This window comes from Pecten maximus, chromosome 4 (genome assembly GCF_902652985.1).
Source record: "Pecten maximus chromosome 4, xPecMax1.1, whole genome shotgun sequence".
NCBI classification, from domain to species: domain Eukaryota; kingdom Metazoa; phylum Mollusca; class Bivalvia; order Pectinida; family Pectinidae; genus Pecten; species Pecten maximus.
Window position 1 is genome coordinate 2,939,531 of NC_047018.1, and position 23,968 is coordinate 2,963,498.

The 23,968-nt window shown below is 36.9% G+C and overlaps 1 protein-coding gene across 2 annotated transcripts; it reads left to right on the forward strand.

Annotated features, from left to right (window-relative positions):
- The first annotated feature begins 700 nt into the window (after nt 1-700).
- On the forward strand, nt 701-23,220 carry LOC117324974 (DEP domain-containing mTOR-interacting protein-like). Of its 2 annotated transcripts, none has more exons than XM_033880823.1 (9): nt 701-808; nt 8,000-8,178; nt 9,255-9,372; nt 9,672-9,847; nt 10,474-10,662; nt 14,722-14,832; nt 16,151-16,221; nt 20,065-20,169; nt 21,442-23,220. In XM_033880823.1, exons 1-9 carry the CDS (start codon nt 729-731, stop codon nt 21,580-21,582), a joined length of 1,170 nt encoding a protein of 389 aa, XP_033736714.1. In that variant the 5' UTR covers nt 701-728; the 3' UTR covers nt 21,583-23,220. The 2 variants fall into 2 exon arrangements, with proteins under 2 accessions (XP_033736714.1, XP_033736715.1); XM_033880824.1 differs by lacking the exon at nt 21,442-23,220 and adding an exon at nt 20,576-20,757.
- The last annotated feature ends 748 nt before the right edge of the window (nt 23,221-23,968 follow it).

The window sequence follows — 23,968 nt, forward strand, 5'->3', positions numbered from 1 at the left end:
TACATAAAAAATAAATGCATAGTGTGATTGCTGCCGCCGGTGAGCTTTCCCAATCATTGATTGCACTTGTTGTAACAGGTTAACATTCTCTGGAAACTTCTTAAACCTCGCGATGCCCTGTTGTGTCGTTGACTCAAACAGCAGATCAGAATTGAGAGCTTCTGACGATGTGGAAACCTCGGACAAAAAGGAGACATATATGAGCCATTGTAGTGAAATATATGCATGTTAAAGATTGAGTTTAAAGTTTAGATAAAGGAAGTTATAGACGAAAACCACCCATCATTTTATTTTTGGACCTCGCGCCTTACCAATCCGGTCGAGTATCTTAATCTTTAAACAAAATCAAGCTTGTACGATCAATACGCTGGCATGTATAATAAAGTTTATTGAGGGTGTATTATAAATACAGTAGAGAGTAAACTAGGGAGATATATAAACCTGAAGATTATTTGAGTAGTGCTCTTACTGAAGTATATTGTTTTCAGACTAGGTTTTATTAGTAAACAATACAGAATAAATGTAATCAAAATTTCTGTTAACGAAATCGAGATGACCAGAAATATCGTTACATTTATTAACACTTGCGTATAAACTAGACAGATGTATAATCTATTGTGTTATCAGGTCAGATAACAGTCAAACCTTCCTCATAATGATCATCACATCCCACCTACACTACAAACTACCCACCACTCACAGAGGCCAGCGCGTACACACAGGTAGTGATGGAGGCCGTGACACAGAGAGGAAGAACCGCCAGCTTCTCTGAAAAACACGAAATCTATCTCATCGGGGAACAGCTCAGGTATTTACACGGCTTTGTTTATAGACTAAATAGTTCTGGTATAGTCAGTTATACAGACTGAAAAACACAAAATCTATCTCATCGGGGAACAGCTCAGGTATTTACACGGCTTTGTTTATAGACTAAATAATTCTGGTATAGTCAGTTATACAGACTGAAAAACACAAAATCTATCTCATCGGGGAACAGCTCAGGTATTTACACGGCTTTGTTTATAGACTAAATAGTTCTGGTATAGTCAGTAATACAGACTGAAAAATGTATAGACTAAATAGTTCTGGTATAGTCAGTTATACAGACTGAAAAACACGAAATCTGTCTCATCGGGGAACAGCTCAGGTATTTACACGGCTTTGTTTATAGGCTAAATAGTTCTGGTATAGTCAGTTATACAGACTGAAAAACACGAAATCTGTCTCATCGGGGAACAGCTCAGGTATTTACACGGCTTTTGTATATAGACTAAATAGTTCTGATATAGTCAGTTTTACAGACTAAAAATATAGAATATAGTCGATAACACAATACAGCATTACAGACTAAAATGGTCAGAGATATAGTGATACGTCTGTTCGACTGTTTTACAAACTTACAAATGGAAACTGTAATTCTAACTAAGAATCGATGAAACCAGGCCAAATACAAAGAATGATACATTAACTCTTTGATTAATCATTTGGATACATTTAGGATATTTGACTGTTTAAATATACATGTACTACATCAATATCATTAGGAAGAGGGAACAGAAAACATATTTTGTAGCCTATAAGATAAGTGAGACAGGACCAATCGACCATCGATTTTGTTACGAAACAGTTTTTAATATAACTAACAAAGAAATACCTAAATAGGATTTATGATAACACGTAATGTGTTGTATTAGTCATAACCGATAAATCTTTCAAAATAGGATTGAAACATATTTTGTGAAATAGTGCAGTGCGAATTGTTCTTTCAATAGTGCGTTTCATCAAAGCTTTTCTTCTAACAATTTGATGAAAGATGAAAGTGAGTCGGGTTAACTAGTAAACGAGATGAGAGGCAAACATGACACTATAGACACTCTATCACCACATTTATCATAGTGTAAATACATACAGATATCCACGAAGGACATAGCTCACCACACGTGTAAAGTCACGTGTCAATGAAATCTTTCATATGTTGTCTAAATGCAAATTAGCAGGCCCAAATTTTAATTAGCAGGTCCAAATGTTAATTAGCAGATCCAATTGTTAATAAACAGGCCCAAGTGTCAATTATCAGGTCCAAATTTTAATTAGCAGATCCAAATGTTAATTAACATATCTAAATATCAATTAGCAAGACCATATGTTAATTAGCAGGTCTAAATGATAATAAGCAGATCTAAATATCAATTAGCATGTATAAATATTAATTAGCATATCTAAATATTAATCAATACGTCGCAATGTAAATTACCATTATCTAATATCAATTAGCATTCTAAATATTAATTGTCAGATCTAATTATTTGTTAGCTGGTCCAAGTGTTAAATGGTAGATCTGAATATTAATTAGCAGGTACAAATATTAATAAGCATATCTAGTGAATATTGACTAACAGATGCAAATATTAATTAGCAGATCTAAATATTAATAAACTGGTCCAAATGTTAATTAGCAGATCTTGATAGTAATTTGTCGATCTTAGTATTAAGTAGCAGATCTAAATATCAACTAGTAGATCTTAATATTGATAAGAAAGTCCCAATGTAAATCAACATATCAAATATTAACTATTAGATCTTAATATCAACTCGTAGATCTTAATATTAACTAGTAGATCTTAATATCAATTAGTATGTCCCAATGTAAATTAGCAGATCTAAATATTAAATAGTAGATCTTAATACTAATAAGTAGATCTTTATATTAATAAGTAGATCTTTATATTAATTAGCGGATCTAAATATCAATCAGTACGTAGCAATGTAAATTACCATATCTAATATCAATTAGCACTTCAGTTCTAAATATTAATTGTCAGATCTAATTATTTATAAGTAGGTCCAAATGCTAATTATTAGATATGAATATTAATTAGCAGGTACAAATGTTAATTAGCATATCTAGTGAATATTGATTAACATATCTAAATATTAATTAACAGGTCCAAATGTTAATTAGCATATCTAGATATCAATTCGCCGATCTTAATATTAATTAGAATATCTTGATATTAATTAGTATATCTACTAGTTAATATTAAGATGTACTACTGTAGTTAATATTAAGATGTACTACTGTAGTTAATATTAAGATGTACTACTGTAGTTAATATTAAGATGTACTACTAAGGTTAATATTAAGATCTACTAGTTAATATTAAGATATCAACTAGTAGATCAGAGGTAAAAAAAAACACAGATATATCTCCCCTACTTGATAGTACTACAAATGAAATTATATATGACAACAATAGGAAATGTGAACTGTTGAACAATTATTTTAGCTCTGTGTGTACTCAGTCAGAAAATGTCATAGATAAAGAATTACCCTTTTTTGAAAAGAGGACAGATTCTATTTTATCAGCAATACATATAGTTTCCAGTAAAGTTGAAGACATTATAAAAATACTAGATGTTAAAAAAGCGTCAGGTCCTGACGGTATTAGCCACAGAATGCTACAATTACTCTCAAGTGAAATTTCTATACCACTTTCTTTTATATTCAATTATTCTTTGTCATCTTGTATATTTCCTGAGAGCTGGAAAATTGCTCATGTCATGCCTATATTTAAGGCCAATGATGCAAGCATTGTCTCCAATTACAGACCTATCTCGCTGCTAAGTTGTATTGGTAAACTTTTTGAGCGTGTAGTATATAAGCATATCTACAATTTTTTAATCGAAAACGACCTTATTTATAAGTATCAGTCTGGATTCCTACCAAATCACTCCACAACACATCAACTTATTGAAATATATCATTCAGTCATTTCTTCCTTAGAAAATTATGAACATTCTATCTTAATTTTTTGTGATTTTTTCTAAGGCATTTGACCGCGTGTGGCACAAAGGCCTATTACATAAACTCGACAATTATGGTATCTCTGGACCTCTTCTTCGTTGGGTAGCTAGTTATCTTTCAAAAAGAAAACAAGCTGTATTTATCAATGATTCACTTTCCTCTCTTAAGCCTATAAATGCTGGTGTCCCCCAAGGGTCAGTTCCTGGTCCACTTTTCTTTCTACTATACATAAATGATATTTCCTGTAATCTTTCATCTCTATCTAGGCTTTTCGCTGACGATACTTCTCTATCCTACGCGTCATATGACCTCAACCTTATTGAGACGGAGGCTAAACGGGACTTATTAAAACTTGAAATTTGGTCCAATGAATGGCTTATGTCCTTTAATCCTAATAAAACCGAGGCCCTCGTAATATCAACTAGACAACTTCCTTTTGTTCCGTCCTTTACATTCGACAATACCCCGATTAAAATAACAAACCACCATAAACACCTAGGAGTCATTCTTTCTGATGATTGTAAGTGGAAAGTACATGTAGAATCTATAGTCAATAAAGTAACTAAATATATAGCCACCCTCCGTAAATTAAAACTTATCTTAAACAGAAACACATTAGGAAAAATGTACCTTACCTATATACGACCATTACTTGAATATGCATGTGAAGTATGGGACAACTGCGGTACAACAAACTCATTGTTATTAGAAAAGATAAATCTAGAGGCCGCAAGAATAGTCACAGGGCTGCCCATATTCACAAAAAAAGAGTTCTTATATCTGGAAACCGGTTGGTTACCACTTTCGAAGAGAAGAGATGCTCGGAAACTTTCCTTATTCTATTCTATAGTAAATAATCTGGCACCTACTTTTCTTATCGACCTACTACCAATGTATATTGGCAACATAGCTCCTTATAATTTACGAAATGCAGATTTATTTAGGGAACAACACTTTCGTCTACAACTATCAAAAAACTCCTTCTTTCCTTCTACTTCAAAACTTTGGAATGGCTTACATAACACTATCAGAAACTCGCCTACTTTAAGTTCCTTCAAATCTAATCTAAAAAAATCTATGACAGTAAACAATATATATGACAAGCATTTTATCAGTTATGGTCCTCGAAAACTAAATATTCTACACAACAGAATAAGAAATCGAGCAAGTGCACTAAGCTATGATCTTTTTAGAGCCAATCTCGTTGATTCACCTGCTTGTCAATGTGGACATCCCTGTGAAGATTCCCATCATTTTTTCCTTAACTGTCCCCTGTACAACAACTTAAGAGGAACTCTTATTGCTGATTTAACCTGGTACGGTACTGTTAATGTAAATATACTTTGCAATGGTGACACGAATATCTCCTCAACTGACAATATAAAAATCGCCAAAGTTGTGCTTTCCTATAATAAAAAAAACTTTATCCAAAATGCTCCATTTATCCATATAATATAAAAATGTTTTTTCTTCTAATCGATTAAGTATATTTGAATTCATTCCAAACATTTATATGTCATGATCTTTCCCGATGCAGTCATTTAACTTTAAATGTACCTATCTCCTCCTCCTTCCTGCCCCCTCTCTCTCTCTCTCTCTCTCTCTCTCTCTCTCTCTCTCTCTCATTATATTTTCGTTTCTTTATCGAATTTCTGAATATTTGTATATGCCATCATGTGACTATGTTATTGTTAATTATTTTGTTATTATTATGGGAGAAGTCGTCTATAAGTTGGAAAAACTTGCTGACTAATCCCTTTGTCATTATTATATGTCAATAAAATATGTTTAAACTAAACTAGTAGATCTTAATATTAATTAGCAGATCTTAATATCAATTAGTAGATCTTAATGTTAATCAGCAGATCATAATATTAACTAGTAGCTCTTAATATTAATTAGCAGATCAATTAATTAGTAGCTAATAATATTAATCATTGAATCCCAATGTAAATTAGCAGATCCAAATATTAACAAGATCGTGCTATTAATTAGTAGATCTAAATATTAACTAGCAGATCTTAATATTAATTAGTAGATCTTAATGTTAATTAGCAGATCTTAATATTAACTAGTAGGTTTTACTATTAATAAGTATATCTTAATATTAATTAGTATTTCTTAATATTGATTAGTAGATCTTTATGTTAATTAGTAGGTCCCAATGTAAATTAGTAGACCTTAAGATTAACTAGTAGATCTTACTATTAATTAGTATATCTTAATTATATATGTCCCAATGTTAATTAGTATGTCCCAATGTTAATTAGTTGGTCCCAATGTTAATTAGTATGTCCTAATGTTAATGAGTAGGTCCCAATGTTAATTAGTTGGTCCCAATGTTAATTAGTTGGTCCCAATGTTAATTAGTATGTCCTAATGTTAATGAGTAGGTCCCAATGTTAATTAGTTGGTCCCAATGTTAATTAGTATGTCCTAATGTTAATGAGTAGGTCCCAATGTTAATTAGTTTGTCCCAATGTTAATTAGTTGGTTCCAATGTTAATTAACAGATCCAGTGCTGATGATAATGCTTCCTTTCCTTACAGAACAGGGATGTCAATTCGCCATCGTCATCCTAACAATAATATCAAAGTATTCCAGTGTATATAGAGGATATCTAACAGTGTCTTCAGTAATACCAAATATATTTCACGAGTGGGGCAAAACATTAGCCCCACTCGTGAAATATATTTGGTATTACTGAAGACACTGTTAGATACTCTGTTTATTACATTTTTTATCAACGAAAAACCTACCCCGTATGCTAACTAGGCCTACAGCGAAAGTTTGCATACAAAAAAAAGTAGTTCCCCCCTGTCCAGGTGCTGACATATATTTCGGGCTTTCTGATTGGTCAATTATTTTGGTATTTTCTAATCATTAATTTGATTGGTCAAATCAGCAAAAGTGATATTTTTCACTAGTTTTCACTAGTGAAAAATATCACTTATATAATGAATAATTTTTGATATTTAACTGGTAAACATGTAATAAATTACAATACTGAAACTATTCTCACCACTACAGTGACGTTAGTAGACCCAGACCTGTCCTCAAACTCATTGTATCCTTCGAAAAAAAGGACAAATTATGAATAAGAATAAGGATTTTTCTTGAGACTCTTAAAATATCTATTTCTAGATTAAAAGTACATAGTAGTCTATGTTTGTGGCTCCGAATAATAAACTACGAATGTTTGTCCTGTAACTCTTGAAAAGTTTTATGTCACAAAGCTTGACTAAAAGCATAAGTCTATCTTAAAACTACCATGGCTGTAACTATCGGTATGTCTTTCTGTTACTGGCACATTATGTCCTGTTTTGAGGTGACCGACCATGTCTGTGTGTTACGAGACACACAATGCCTGTTGACACACGTGTTTGTTGTGTGTTACGAGACACACCATGTCTGGTGTCACGATTTGCTGTGTGTTACGAGACACACCATGTCTGGTGTCACACGTGTTTGCTGTATGTTACGAGACACACCATGTCTGGTGTCACACGTGTTTGCTGTATGTTACGAGACACACCATGTCTGGTGTCACACGTGTTTGCTGTATGTTACGAGACACACCATGTCTGGTGCCACACGTGTTCGCTGTATGTTACGAGACACACCATGTCTGGTGTCACATATATTTGCTGTATGTTACAGACACAACATGTCTGGTGTTGCACGTGATGCAGAGCCAATCGTCAGTAGCTGTATTCTTGTTTATGGGATATGTTATTGCTAGTGACTTGCGATAGATATATGTTGAAGGCGTATACTACAAACATTAGGCCTTATCTGATTATAATGATTGATCAGACGAAATTTGTATCACATCCCGCTGATAACACAGGGTGTTCTCGAAGCTAACGTAAAATCAGGATGCAGTTGAAGAATAGGAGAAATGGATTGGCATTCGGTGATGCTAACTTTTAAATGGTTGGGTGACGCCATGTTAACTTTTAAATGGTTGGATGACGCCATTGTATATATTAACTTTGTTTCTAGATTTCTTTTGTCGGTAAACAGGTAATAACGAGAGAGATCAAGTGGCAGATGATTGTCAACAAAATGTTACATCATGAAAAGGGATGGGTGGTACCGGACATTAGGTTATGGCGTTAATGGTTATTGATATAATGAAATATTTAAATACGAATATGTCCTATTGAAATATCAATATTTTCTTGTTTTAAGGAGAGATATGCACGCGTCCGTGTTGATCAGAGACCGGCGATACCACCTGAGGAACTACCGCCAGTGTTTTGCCGGAAACGAAGCGGTGGATTGGCTTGTTCGTTGTAAGCACTGCTCCACCAGGGGCGCTTCAGTGGCGGGCATGCGCATTCTACAGAATTATGGAATTTTCCATCATGGTGTGTATATCATTTTAAAATGAAAATCATGATTAAACAGATCTACATGTATATCTAAACAAAATGATCTATAAAACTGATGAGGAACTATCAAGCTCTACGTATTTTTTTAAGAGGAAAATATCGCATCGATTAGATATGGGTTCCCGTACATCTTCGTATTTATTTTCGTCCAATTTTGGTACATTATTTATAATGGAATGCCTTTATGAAAGGATTAGTTATTGAAATAAGTTCAAACTAATAATAAACGTCAGTATAAAGAATGCTAGTAGCATAGAGATTGAACTCATAACTCCTGTGCACAGTTCTGTCTTCCAGTGCATTAAACTGGTCCTAATGTGTGGTCCAGTCAGGTTCCAATACGCCAAGAAGGGGTATATTTTATTGGTCAGAATCTAGTCCGAGAAAGCTCCTTCCATTAATACAAGAGTCACACATTTGATATAAGCGCAAAGCTTATAACAAACAGGAGACATAGAAAATACAATATATTGTCACGGGAGTAAAAACTGAACAAATATACACAGGAACTCACCTGTAAAAATGTGTGATTGCTATTTTTCAATTTAATGCAATAAAATATACAATACAATATATCTTGTATAAACTGGCCGCTGTCTAAGCCGGATCCCTGTCTATTCCGGATTTACTGTTTGGTCACGGCATTTTCCTTCTTAAACTATAGTAGTTAAAACCTGTATAATCCGGAACCTGTCTATTCTGAAAACCGGCGTTGTTGAAGCGAACATGGTATGTTTATAAATCTGACCTAATCAAGCAACACTCTAAACAAACTATTGTTTTTTGGGGGTATTTTTTTTTTACTCGCTTTATTGAAGATGTAAATCATTATATTATTTTTTTTATTAAGTTATTAGTAGTCTATCTTGAGGAACAACCATTCACGCTTGTTTTTACTACTGCAAAAGTACTATTCGCGAACTAAAATTTCAGCACACTGTCGATGTTGGTGTACCGACATTTAATTCTACAGAAACAGGATATAGCGAATGTAACGTAAACCTAACTTATAGCGTAGTTACTCCAGAGTGGATATTGTATCACTGTTTCAGTATGTGATGATCACAAATTCAAAGACGACCAGCTGTTCTACCGATTTCGGCGTGATGATGATACGTCGGCCGACAAGGATCTCATACTATTTTACACGGGAATCAGAATATACCTTAAGTAAGTACAGCTCACCATTGGTCCGTTAGTGATATTAGATTTACAATTAATGAATGACAAATCAAAAGACATACCCCTAATATTAAATCCGAATACAGCGCAACATCCTCATTTACACACTGAAATGTAGAATAAGAAAAAATATATAGGAAATACATTTTAAATACATCAATATAAAAGTTATTCAAATATATAAAACTTGCAAAACATCTAAAAAGTATTATTTTCAAATGCGTGTGTCAACGTCGCTACATCTATAAAAAAAACCTGATAATGCAGTAATTTCATCATGGTTTTAGAATGACGAAAAAGAAAGGACTGGTCCGAGACTTCATTCAAGGCGGCCAGACATACCACAATGCGTTTATGGGGTCAAAGTTCGCGGAGTGGTTGACTGGTCAGAAAGAGGCTGTTTCACGAGAGGACGCTATTTATCTGGGTCGCCAGCTACTTGAAAACAACATCATACGACACGGTAACATTCTGTTTTATATTTTTTTTTTCGTTGTTACAAACGAGATGTACACATTTTGACAAACACGTTTTCACCATGATAACTAAACTAAATTACAGATCGATAAAATGAGGGGTCAGAGTACAAGGAGAATAAGACCAGGCGTTACGAAATAGTAAACGTCTTCTCTTAACGAATTTACGATGTATCTCAACTCGTAAACAATCGAGTTCAAAGGCATAAATAATCATGATGCTTTACAATAGACAACCATATACCACCAGGCATCATAGAAGTCAAACAAGACTTATATTGATGTAATTCAGTGATTCAGTGATATGTAAACAACCAGGGCATTTGAAAAGAAAACATCTAAAGTAACAATAAATGGTAAACAACTAAATTAACAATAAGACTGTTGTATATATTTTGTAATTCTTACATTAGAGTATAGCAATACATTCTCTATATAATGACTTCGGGGAATTTACATAGACTTTGAAGAAACACAGCCTTTTAATTCCAGATAAGTATTTGTTGTCAAATTAATTCAAACATTTTGGAAAATATGCATTGTACGTTATTTCAAAAATGTACCAAAATATTCCTGCGAAATACAGTTGAATGTGGAACCTAATGTATTTCAGTGACCGACGACCACCACTTTAGGAACGCCGAATCTCTCCTTTACCAGTTTTCTGTAGACTTTGACCGTCGGCGAATCCTAGCTGATGTTTTCAAATTACCGGCAACAATGAGTCGCCTTTCATCTCTCAGATTGTCATTATCCTCAGTGGAATCGCAGGACGACCACACGCTACCCAAACCCTCTGTCCGTAAGTCTGACACAGCTTAGTACTTTTTATTTCATTTCAGAATATTAAATAGTGTTCTATATATCATTTTCTACAACACATTACTGTAAACAAATACACGAACAAGAAAAGGAACTGTCTTCACATTTATACACGAACCTACATAAAAAAGGGACAAAAGACGTTATAATAAAAACGTAAAAATATGGGAAAGACACGTGGTCAAATAAAGACAGCTATTGTTCTCGTCACAGTAATAACGATTGTACAGACGGTAAAAAGTTTTTGTTCTCGTCACAGTGATAACGATTGCACAGCAGGTAAAAACCTTTTGTTCTCATCACAGTGATAACGATTGTACAGTAGGTAAAAACCTTTTGTTCTCGTCACAGTGATAACGATTGTACAGCAGGTAAAAACCTTTTGTTCTCGTCACAGTGATAACGATTGTACAGCAGGTAAAAACCTTTTGTTCTCGTCACAGTGATAACGATTGTACAGCAGGTAAAAACCTTTTGTTCTCGTCACAGTGATAACGATTGTACAGCAGGTAAAAACCTTTTGTTCTCGTCACAGTGATAACGATTGTACAGTAGGTAAAAACCTTTTGTTCTCGTCACAGTGATAACGATTGTACAACAGGTAAAAACCTTTTGTTCTCGTCACAGTGATGACGATTGTACATCAGGTAAAAACATTTGTTCTCGTCACAGTGATGACGATTGTACAACAGGTAAAAACATTTGTTCTCGTCACAGTGATGACGATTGTACAACAGGTAAAAACCTTTTGTTCTCGTCACAGTGATAACGATTGTACATCAGGTAAAAACATTTGTTCTCGTCACAGTGATGACGATTGTACATCAGGTAAAAACATTTGTTCTCGTCACAGTGATGACGATTGTACATCAGGTAAAAACATTTGTTCTCGTCACAGTGATGACGATTGTACATCAGGTAAAAACATTTGTTCTCGTCACAGTGATGACGATTGTACATCAGGTAAAAACATTTGTTCTCGTCACAGTGATGACGATTGTACATCAGGTAAAAACATTTGTTCTCGTCACAGTGATGACGATTGTACATCAGGTAAAAACATTTGTTCTCGTCACATCATGTTGACATTCGACAATTTTGGACACGATTCTATGTAATTCTGGGCACAAAAACAATTTGATATCTAGCAATTAAGGCAGTTATGGTGTACATCAAGATGTTTGTAACAAATATGATTTGTCCTGTGTTAACTGGTAGTCAAAACTCAGGGTAGATAATCTGGCTTCCTCTGGTACTGTAGTTTACGGGACGAGTTTGTTACTTCCTGAGTTAACTGGTAGTCAGGGTAGATAATCTGGCCTCCTCTGGTACTGTAGTTTACGGGACGAGTTTGTTACTGCCTGTGTTAACTGGTAGTCAGGGTAGATAATCTGGACTCTTCTGGTACTGTAGTTTACGGGACGAGTTTGTTACTGCCTGTGTTAACTGGTAGTCAGGGTAGATAATCTGGCCTCCTCTGGTACTGTAGTTTACGGGACGAGTTTGTTACTGCCAGTGTTAACTGGTAGTCAGGATAGATAATCTGGCTTCCTCTGGTACTGTAGTTTACGGGACGAGTTTGTTACTTCCTGTGTTAACTGGTAGTCAGGGTAGATAATCTGGCCTCCTCTGGTACTGTAGTTTACGAGACGAGTTTGTTACTTCCTGTGTTAACTGGTAGTCAGGGTAGATAATCTGGCCTCCTCTGGTACTGTAGTTTACGGGACGAGTTTGTTACTTCCTGTGTTAACTGGTAGTCAGGGTAGATAATCTGGCCTCCTCTGGGACTGTAGTTTACGGGACGAGTTTGTTACTGCCTATGTTAACTGGTAGTCAGTAGATAATCTAGCCTCCTCTGGTACTGTAGTTTACGGGACGAGTTTGTTACTGCCTGTGTTAACTGGTAGTCAGGGTAGATAATCTGGCCTCCTCTGGTACTGTAGTTTACGGGACGAGTTTGTTACTTCCTGTGTTAACTGTTAGTCAGGGTAGATAATCTGGCTTCCTCTGGTACTGTAGTTTACGGGACGAGTTTGTTACTGCCTGTGTTAACTGGTAGTCAGGGTAGATAATCTGGCCTCCTCTGGTACTGTAGTTTACGGGACGAGTTTGTTACTGCCTGTGTTAACTGGTAGTCAGGGTAGATAATCTGGACTCTTCTGGTACTGTAGTTTACGGGACGAGTTTGTTACTTCCTGAGTTAACTGGTAGTCAGGGTAGATAATCTGGCCTCCTCTGGTACTGTAGTTTACGGGACGAGTTTGTTACTTCCTGTGTTAACTGGTAGTCAGGGTAGATAATCTGGCCATCTCTGGTACTGTAGTTTACGAGACGAGTTTGTTACTTCCTGTGTTAACTGGTAGTCAGGGTAGATAATCGGACTCCTCTGGTACTGTAGTTTACGGGACGAGTTTGTTACTGCCTGTGTTAACTGGTAGTCAGGGTAGATAATCTGGACTCTTCTGGTACTGTAGTTTACGGGACGAGTTTGTTACTTCCTGTGTTAACTGGTAGTCAGGGTAGATAATCTGGCCTCCTCTGGTACTGTAGTTTACGGGACGAGTTTGTTACTGCCTGTGTTAACTGGTAGTCAGGGTAGATAATCTGGACTCCTCTGGTACTGTAGTTTACGGGACGAGTTTGTTACTTCCTGTGTTAACTGGTAGTCAGGGTAGATAATCTGGCCTCCTCTGGTACTGTAGTTTACGGGACGAGTTTGTTACTGCCTGTGTTAACTGGTAGTCAGGGTAGATAATCTGGACTCTTCTGGTACTGTAGTTTACGGGACGAGTTTGTTACTTCCTGAGTTAACTGGTAGTCAGGGTAGATACTCTGGCCTCCTCTGGTACTGTAGTTTACGGGACGAGTTTGTTACTTCCTGTGTTAACTGGTAGTCAGGGTAGATAATCTAGCCATCTCTGGTACTGTAGTTTACGAGACGAGTTTGTTACTTCCTGTGTTAACTGGTAGTCAGGGTAGATAATCTGGCCTCCTCTGGTACTGTAGTTTACGGGACGAGTTTGTTACTGCCTGTGTTAACTGGTAGTCAGGGTAGATAATCTGGACTCTTCTGGTACTGTAGTTTACGGGACGAGTTTGTTACTTCCTGTGTTAACTGGTAGTCGGGGTAGATAATCTGGCCTCCTCTGGTACTGTAGTTTACGGGACGAGTTTGTTACTGCCTGTGTTAACTGGTAGTCGGGGTAGATAATCTGGCCTCCTCTGGTACTGTAGTTTACGGGACGAGTTTGTTACTTCCTGTGTTAACTGGTAGTCAGGGTAGATAATCTGGCCTCCTCTGGTACTGTAGTTTACGGGACGAGTTTGTTACTTCCTGTGTTAACTGGTAGTCAGGGTAGATAATCTGGCTTCCTCTGGTACTGTAGTTTACGGGACGAGTTTGTTACTGCCTGTGTTAACTGGTAGTCAGGGTAGATAATCTGGCCTCCTCTGGTACTGTAGTTTACGAGACGAGTTTGTTACTTCCTGTGTTAACTGGTAGTCAGGGTAGATAATCTGGACTCTTCTGGTACTGTAGTTTACGGGACGAGTTTGTTACTGCCTGTGTTAACTGGTAGTCAGGGTAGATAATCTGGCCTCCTCTGGTACTGTAGTTTACGGGACGAGTTTGTTACTGCCTGTGTTAACTGGTAGTCAGGGTAGATAATCTGGCCTCCTCTGGTACTGTAGTTTACGGGACGAGTTTGTTACTGCCTGTGTTAACTGGTAGTCAGGGTAGATAATCTGGCCTCCTCTGGTACTGTAGTTTACGGGACGAGTTTGTTACTGCCAGTGTTAGGTCTTCATTGTTGGTCTGGGAATAACAACAGTAACAAGGATTGTATAATAATTTATTACAAACAATGTACTCTCTTAACTCAAAGTAAAAGTTTATGAATGAGACGTATTTCTATTCTGTATATGTCTATTGAAGTACATTGTTTATTAGAGTTTATTGGAGTTTGTTGTCACTACAGATACCGATGATAGAGACCAGGGTTATACTGTACATGTTTATTGGAGTTTGTTGTCACTACAGATACCGACGACAGAGACGAGCCATATACTGGTTTACTAGTTCGGAGTGGTTCATGGTCATCTGAGTACGAACAAGGCAACGACAGCGGGGAAGTCCTTGCGCCAAAGTCAGGTAAATTGCTGTGTCCAACTGGTAGTGGTATTGCTGTAATTCAGTATATATTGCGGAGTCAGGAAATAAACATTTTGATATTTCGCACAACCACAGATTACTATAGTCATCTTGCTTCGTCCGTCGTCTGCCGTGCATTAACTTTCCACATTTCAAACTTCTTCTCAAGTTCTACAGGTGAGATTCAGCTTTAACTTACCTGAAATTATCCTGAGATGTACCTGACCAAGTGTTGTTGTTTTTCGGGCCGGTCCGAAATCCAAGATGGCCGCCGTGGCAGCCATCCAGAAAAACACATTTTAAACTTCCACTGGTGTCATTGAGCTGGAAATTAGTGAGGATGTTAAGGAAGGGGATACAAGGGGAGACATGGCGGCCACGGCGTCCATTTTGTACCATTATTGCACAATCATGTTTTTTTCTGAACAACAACTATTTCAAACTTCTACTCAAGTTCTACCAGTCGGATTCAGCTCTAACTTACCTGAAATGATCCTGAGATAGTCCTAACCAAGTATTGTTATTTTTCGGGTCGGTTCGAAATCCAAGATGGCCGCTATGGCAGCCATCTTGAAACATATTTAAAACTTGTTCCCAGTTCCAATGGTGTCATTGAGATGGAAATTGGTAAGGTTAAGGAAGGGAAGCCAACAAAGTGTTGTTATTTTTCAGCCTCATAAAATCTTTGACATGGCAGCCACGGCGGCCATTTTATAACATGATTGCGCAATCATGGTTTTCCTCAACAAAACCTATTTCTCTTCTCAAGTTCTACTAATGGGATTCAGCTCTAACTTGCCTGAAATGATCCTGAGATGTTCCTGGCCAAATGTTATTTTTCGGGTCAGTCCCAAAATCCAAGATGGCCGTCATGGCCAACAGTGACTATAATTGCTACTGAATATGTATACTACAACAGTATTAGGGTTTTAGAGTCAGATGACCGTTAAGGTCAATGAGCCTCTTGTTAGAAAAACATTTTAAATTAATTTCTGAAAATTAAAAAATATATTTTCATTGCTCTTTTTAAAAAATGAGTTGAAGATTTCTGTTATTTATCTTTTTGTTATTATTCTTATATATTTGTATTTGAATGGCGATTTGTTACGCAGGCTGTAAACAACAAATACATATTACATTATATGATCTATTCTCATTTCTGATGTCAATACAATACTATACAGTCGAATTAGAAATAAAGCTAAACTGTTACGTGATTTCAATAATACAGGGTATTTATGAAATAAAGCCAAATTTATTCAGAAAATGCATGCGTCGTGTTTTATTATTAACATTATACATGTATCATGTATTGCAGTAATGTTGCGCCAAGCCACTGCGGACGAATTAGAATCACCAGACACGCCGTACGTAAAACACAGAATGAGGGTAAGTATACCGGAGTGGGTATTACAGTACATATCTAAAGACATCCAAGGAAATATTTACATCATTTTTAAATGACCTTATTAGCCATTTGGCACTGATAAACAAAAATATGTTATGGGTTGATGCTAATAACTGTCAAGTCCTAGAAGGACAACACAGCTGTTACTAATAATAATGATGTCCATAACATCACTGACGAGTCCTAGAAGGACGGAACAGCTGTTACTAATAATAATGATGTCCATAACATCACTGACGAGTCTTAGAAGGACAACACAGCTGTTACTAATAATAATGATGTCACTAACATCACTGACGAGTCTTAGAAGGACGGAACAGCTGTTACTAATAATAATGATGTCCATAACATCACTGACGAGTCTTAGAAGGACAACACAGCTGTTACTAATAATAATGATGTCCATAACATCACTGACGAGTCTTAGAAGGACGGAACAGCTGTATGATGTCACTAACATCACTGACGAGTCTTAGAAGGACGGAACAGCTGTATATTATCCCTAACATCACAGACGAGTCTTAGAAGGACGAAACAGTTGTGCATTATCCCTAACATCACTGACGAGTCTTAGAAGGACGGAACAGCTGTGTATTATCCCTAACATCACTGACGAGTCTTAGAAGGACGGAACAGCTGTGTATTATCCCTAACATCACTGACGAGTCTTAGAAGGACGAAACAGTTGTATATTATCCCTAACATCGCAGACGAGTCTTAGAAGGACGAAACAGCTGTATGATGTCACTAACATTACTGACGAGTCTTAGAAGGACGGAACAGCTGTATGATGTCACTAACATCACTGACGAGTCTTAGAAGGACGGAACAGCTGTATATTATCCCTAACATCGCAGACGAGTCTTAGAAGGACGAAACAGCTGTATGATGTCACTAACATTACTGACGAGTCTTAGAAGGACGGAACAGCTGTATGATGTCACTAACATCACTGACGAGTCTTAGAAGGACGGAACAGCTGTATGATGTCACTAACATCACTGACGAGTCTTAGAAGGACGGAACAGCTGTATATTATCCCTAACATCGCAGACGAGTCTTAGAAGGACGAAACAGCTGTATGATGTCACTAACATTACTGACGAGTCTTAGAAGGACGAAACAGCTGTATGATGTTATTAACATCACTGATGAGTCATAGAAGGACGAAACAGCTGTATGATGTCACTAACATCATTGATGAGTCATAGAAGGACGAAACAGCTGTATAATGTCACTAACATCACTGACGAGTCTTAGAAGGACGAAACAGCTGTATGATGTCACTAACATCACTGATGAGTCATAGAAGGACGAAACATCTTCATGTTGTCCCTGTTGCAGCATAATTCATTTGCTCAACTGTATCTAACTCTCAGTTTGGGTTATAAGGTGTTAATATCTTGTTTGTCTGTTGTACATTGAAGCTAATATCCGTAAGAGAAAAGGATTTTTGACTGGATTTCATCTAGTTCTTGTGCGGAAACTAAGGACGTCAAACGACTTCAATATAGAATGTGTGTGCGGAAAATAAAGTTTCGAAAGGATCATTGTAAGGGGACATATTCGTATTTAGACTATTTACCAATAACAGATGAAATCTTTTTTTATCAACTGTGGGTTTTCCTTCTTTATCTATGAACAGTTGATATCCAGGTCAACATACCTATGTTTCGCTACAGTTAATGTACAGGTCGACACACCATTGTCTCGATACAGTTGATGTACAGGTCGACACACCTATGTCTCGATACAGTTGATGTACAGGTCGACACACCTAAGTCTCGATACAGTTGATGTACAGGTCGACACACCTTTGTCTCGATACAGTTAATGTACAGGTCGACACACCTATGTCTCACTACAGTTGATGTACAGGTCGACACATCTCTGTCTCGATACAGTTGATGTACAAGTCGACACACCTTTGTCTCGATACAGTTGATGTACAGGTCGACACATCTCTGTCTCGATACAGTTGATGTACAAGTCGATACACCTCTGTCTCGATACAGTTAATGTACAGGTCGACACACCTATGTCTCGCTACAGTTGATGTACAGGTCGACACACCTCTGTCTCGATACAGTTGATGTACAGGTCGACACACCTTTGTCTCGATACAGTTAATGTACAGGTCGACACACCTCTGTCTCGATACAATTGATGTACAGGTCGACACATCTCTGTCTCGATACAGTTGATGTACAGGTCGACACACCTATGTCTCACTACAGTTGATGTACAGGTCGACACACCTCTGTCTCGATACAATTGATGTACAGGTCGACACATCTCTGTCTCGATACAGTTGATGTACAGGTCGACACACCTATGTCTCGATACAGTTGATGTACAGGTCGACACACCTTTGTCTTGATACAGTTGATGTACAGGTCGACACACCTATGTCTCGATACAGTTGATGTACAGGTCGACACACCTCTGTCTCGATACAGTTGATGTACAAGTCGACACACCTATGTCTCGATACAGTTGATGTACAGGTCGACACACCTATGTCTCGATATTGTTGATGTTCAGGTCGACACACCTTTGTCTCGATACAGTTGATGTACAGGTCACAGCTGATATTTCGTTTGTATACTCTATATGACTTGGCGTGTTTTGATAACTCATAAAGATAACAACGTTAACACATACTTTGACTTTTGTTTATCTCCTGTTTATGTATGTATATATAGTAGAAATCTAGTTTAAATGTATACACGATAGGATATACCCTAGTATGTACTAATTTTATTTACAGTGGTTATCCGCTACCAATAAAAATCGGACCATAACAGGTATCAAGTGTCGATAGTACACAGTATATATGGGTGGTTCTACATTGGTGTAGTTTTGTTACAGTTTTCAGGTCACAGAGATAAATATACGATTTACCAACAAAACATACCCAATACCAAGCCAAGTCTCATTTTTATACAGTATATTTGTTAGATTTGTAGCGGGACTGGACTGGGTCGATCATCGGTGATCAGGTAGCTCAATTGGTAGAGCATCCGGCTAGTGTTCGGGGATCCCGGGTTCGAATCCCGGTCTGGCCGCTACATTTTCTCCTCTCCTGTTACAGATTTCACGGGTCTAGTGTTTCGTGGTTGTCGCCGTCCGACCTTATTCGCGGGTATCAACGTATTCTGTAGTAAATACTTCTATACGCTTGTTTGCATGTAAAAATAAAAAAACTCGTTTGGCGAATATAATGTGTGTCAGTAAGTGATACAGTTATCCTGTACAGTTTTGCATACCTATATTGGTGTCAGTAAGTGATGTATACTTATATTGGTGTCAGTAAGTGATGTATACTTATATTGGTGTCAGTAAGTGATATAGTTATCCTCTACAACTTTGTATACTTATATTGGTGTCAGTAAGTGATATAGTTATCCTCTACAACTTTGTATACTTATATTGGTGTCAGTAAGTGATATAGTTATCCTCTACAACTTTGTATACTAATATTGGTGCGACTGACAAAACCGTAACACATAGCTAATCTTTGTCGTTTTTCCTGTCTCATAACACAACAACTTTTACGGTTTGTGTTCGATTTGTTACATGAGCAGTTATTTACTTCCATTATTAAGTTCTAGAAGAACGAAACAGCTGGATGGGACAGTTTGATTCTTTTTGGAACAACCGTACCTTCCTAATTTACAGTTCTTATATCTTTTGTACAACACTTCCGGTGTCAATTCGTTGAGCAGCTTTGCAGATTTTACTGGACACTGAAGTACATTACGTACCTAATCAGGAGTTGATCGTTGCTATAATCAAGCTGTATATAGTGTTTAATGTTCCAGATTATCAGTGACTCCGTTGGGTATGGATTCGTGTTACGAGGTGACGGACCTACTTACGTCCAGACTGTTGACCCGACAGGACCAGCCGCCTCGGCAGGACTGAAGGTAGGAATGAACAAATTCTACTGATACATGATCAAACAATGGCATTGTCTATTGCTTGTTACCAGCTTTATCATTAAGGTACAGTGACATCGATGATATATATATATATATCCGCCATTGATATGAGGAACTAATTAAGTTTTAATAAATAAACTCCACAAATAACATACCGGGTAATGTTGGATGCTAAATTTGTCTCAATTCGTCTTATAATAATGTTGTTTATTTTCAAACCTTGTTTTTAATTGACTAGGAAACAAATGAACATCAGGACTGCAACATATATATTTGGTTCCTCTATAATATACATAGACCGAAATCAACATTTCAGGAAAAAAGAAATCCCGAAATATTATCTGTACAATCACTAACACTGATAAGTGCTCATCACTTTCCTTATCCACAGGTACGACAGTATGTGTACTGTACAGGTCACCATCAACACTAATATGTCCTCATTACTTATCCACAGGTACGACAGTATGTGTACTGTACAGGTCACCATCAACACTAATATGTCCTCTTTCTTTATCCACAGGTACGACAGTATGTGTACTGTACAGGCCACCATTATCCACAGGTACGACAGTATGTGTACTGTACAGGTCACCATTATCCACAGGTACGACAGTATGTGTACTGTACAGGTCACCATCTCCACAGGTACGACAGTTTGTATACTGTACAGACCACCATCAACACTAATATGTCCTCATTACTTATCCACAGGTACGACAGTATGTGTACTGTACAGGTCACCATCAACACTAATATGTCCTCATTACTTTGTACAGGTCACCATCAACACTAATATGTCCTCATTACTTGTCCACAGGTACGACAGTATGTATACTGTACAGGTCACCATCAACACTAATATGTCCTCATTACTTATCCACAGGTACGACAGTTTGTATACTGTACAGGTCACCATCAACACTAATATGTCCTCATTACTTATCCACAGGTACGACAGTATGTGTACTGTACAGGTCACCATCAACACTAATATGTCCTCATTACTTATCCACAGGTACGACAGTTTGTATACTGTACAGGCCACCATCTCCACAGGTACGACGGTATGTGTACTGTACAGGTCACCATCAACACTAATATGTCCTCATTACTTATCCACAGGTACGACAGTATGTATACTGTACAGGTCACCATCAACACTAATATGTCCTCATTACTTATCCACAGGTACGACAGTTTGTATACTGTACAGACCACCATCAACACTAATATGTCCTCATTACTTATCCACAGGTACGACAGTATGTGTACGCCGTAAATTGTGTGAATGTATTACAGAAAAATCACAAGGATGTGGGACGAACTATAATGTCAAACGAAAACGTTCTCGATATAACAGTTTTAATGCACAGACGAGACGTCTCCAATGCATGAGGGACATTATCAGTGACGTCAAATGTCTAACAAATACATCGTCCAGGAAAGCCGTCTTCACCTGCAGAAGGAACGTCACAAAGGCGTTAGAAACATGAAGAAACTCGTCAACGCATGGATTACGTCTAAATGGGGTCACAACCATGCTGACAAAGTCCTCAACATCACATAATGACGTCATCGCTTCTCCCTAGTGATTGTCAACTTGTTTCTTAGTACGTCTGGTTACTTAAGTGCCAATCGTCTGACAACTTATGCTGGGAACCCGTCATCAGTAATTGGCACTTTAGCAAAGTGGCTGTCTGATAAATACAGTAAATTAAACACGTGATCAGTCACGTTGGTAGTGGTAAACACGTGATCAGTCACTTAGGTAGTGGTAAACACGTGATCAGTCACTTAGGTGTGGTAAACACGTGATCAGTCACTTAGGTGGTGGTAAACACGTGATCAGTCACTTAGGTAGTGGTAAACACATGATCAGTCACTTAGGTGGTGGTAAACACGTGATCAGTCACTTAGGTAGTGGTAAACACATGATCAGTCACTTAGGTAGTGGTAAACACGTGATCAGTCACTTAGGTAGTGGTAAACACGTGATCAGTCACTTAGGTAGTGGTAAACACGTGATCAGTCACTTAGGTAGTGGTAAACACGTGATCAGTCACTAAGGTGGTGGTAAACACGTGATCAGTCACTTAGGTAGTGGTAAACATGTCGTTAGTGATCGTCATTTTAATGTTTCAACTGGCTCACAGGCCACAAAGCCAAAGGCGTATGTTTCCTTAGGGACAGACAAAGATGTACTACTGATGGCCATCACAGAAGACCTGGTACAGTACTTTCTGATCCGCTCTGTTTAGTGTTTAAGTGGATGGCAATGTATAATATGAACTGTCAGAATTACGCAAAAGAAAAACGCAATATGCACTCGTATGTCTTTCTGCCATTCGGTGTATAGCATCAAGGGGTTTACGTCATCAACGACGTCACCTCTACATGCTGATTGATGATTAGACGCGTTTGGAAAGATCTATGTTGATAATGTAGGGGCTGAAAGAGTAGTTTTCATGACACGATAGCAGTGTGTGGAAATGTGAAACGGTGGTATCCTTAATGAACAAACTATGATAGCAATGTGTGGAAATGTGAAACGGTGATAGCAATGTCTGAAAATATAAAACGACGATATCTTTAATGAACAAACCATGATAGCAATGTCTGAAAGTGTGAAACGGTGATATCATTAACGAACAAATTGTTATATCAATATATGGTAATGTGAAACGATGATTGCAGTGTAGGGAAATGTGAAACGGTGGTATCCTAATGAACAAACTATGATAGCAATGTGTGAAACAATGATATCATTAATGAACAAACTATTATAGCAATGTGTGAAACGGTGATATCCATATTGAACAAACTATATATATCATCTTTATTTCCTCCACAAAGAAGAGCATGATAATACAAATACAATCAATGTAACGTAGATAATACGTGACTATTTACATAGTGATATCAAGCAAAAAAGTGCATGCGAGTTCACAATATAATCTTATATACATATACATGTAGTTAATTATCGTAGATATAAGTTGAGTAATATATATGTCTTATATTCCATGTACATAAATAAATATATATATATATATATAGTAATAATAATAAAAAACACAAACCAGAAATTCACAATTTTTTATTATCATTACTATGTATACCCATCACAAGGACATTATATATTTTTAATTATATATATATATATATGATACTACATGAATTAATTATGTGTATAGATCAAACATTCGTTTTATGGCATATATGGACTCTAATCTAAATTCTTCATGATCAGATTCATTCACCTGATGGTTCATTGGACCACCTAGTAAAATATGTATTAAGGAATAATCAGGTAGTGAATGCAGATATGTACTTAGTTCTATACTTGAAATGGATGCTATAATACACCATAGATTATCACGGATATTATCCGTTACAGAACACTGCAAAATAACATGAGTTACAAAATCAGTGTAGAAAAGGCCACAGTGGTGACATAAAAGCTGAACATTACTTACCCGAACAGTTACAATCAATTTCATTATGTATCCAATATTATAAAGAAAATTTGGATGGCGCAAAGCTAATTGCCATAAATATTGAGGTTTAAGATCGTCATGCAGCAATAAAAATCGTGTGAAGTCTGCGGCATTAGACATTCTATGCAACCAAGCATTAGTTTCATAATTAGATACAGATTTATAAATCAATGACTTCCAGTGTATTTTGTTTGGAAAGCTACCATCATCAAGAAAAAGTACAATATATTCATATAAGTTATACTTCTTAAGTATTCTAACGATATCGGGTATAAAACCTTTTT

Excerpts from the sequence above, each read along its gene's own strand:
- LOC117324974 (XM_033880823.1), top strand. The coding sequence starts at position 729 with ATGGAGGCCGTGACACAGAGAGGAAGAACCGCCAGCTTCTCTGAAAAA. Across the intron at positions 9,848-10,473 it reads AAACAACATCATACGACACG|TGACCGACGACCACCACTTT; the intron begins GTAACATTCTGT and ends AATGTATTTCAG. Across the intron at positions 20,170-21,441 it reads CCGCCTCGGCAGGACTGAAG|GTACGACAGTATGTGTACGC; the intron begins GTAGGAATGAAC and ends ACTTATCCACAG.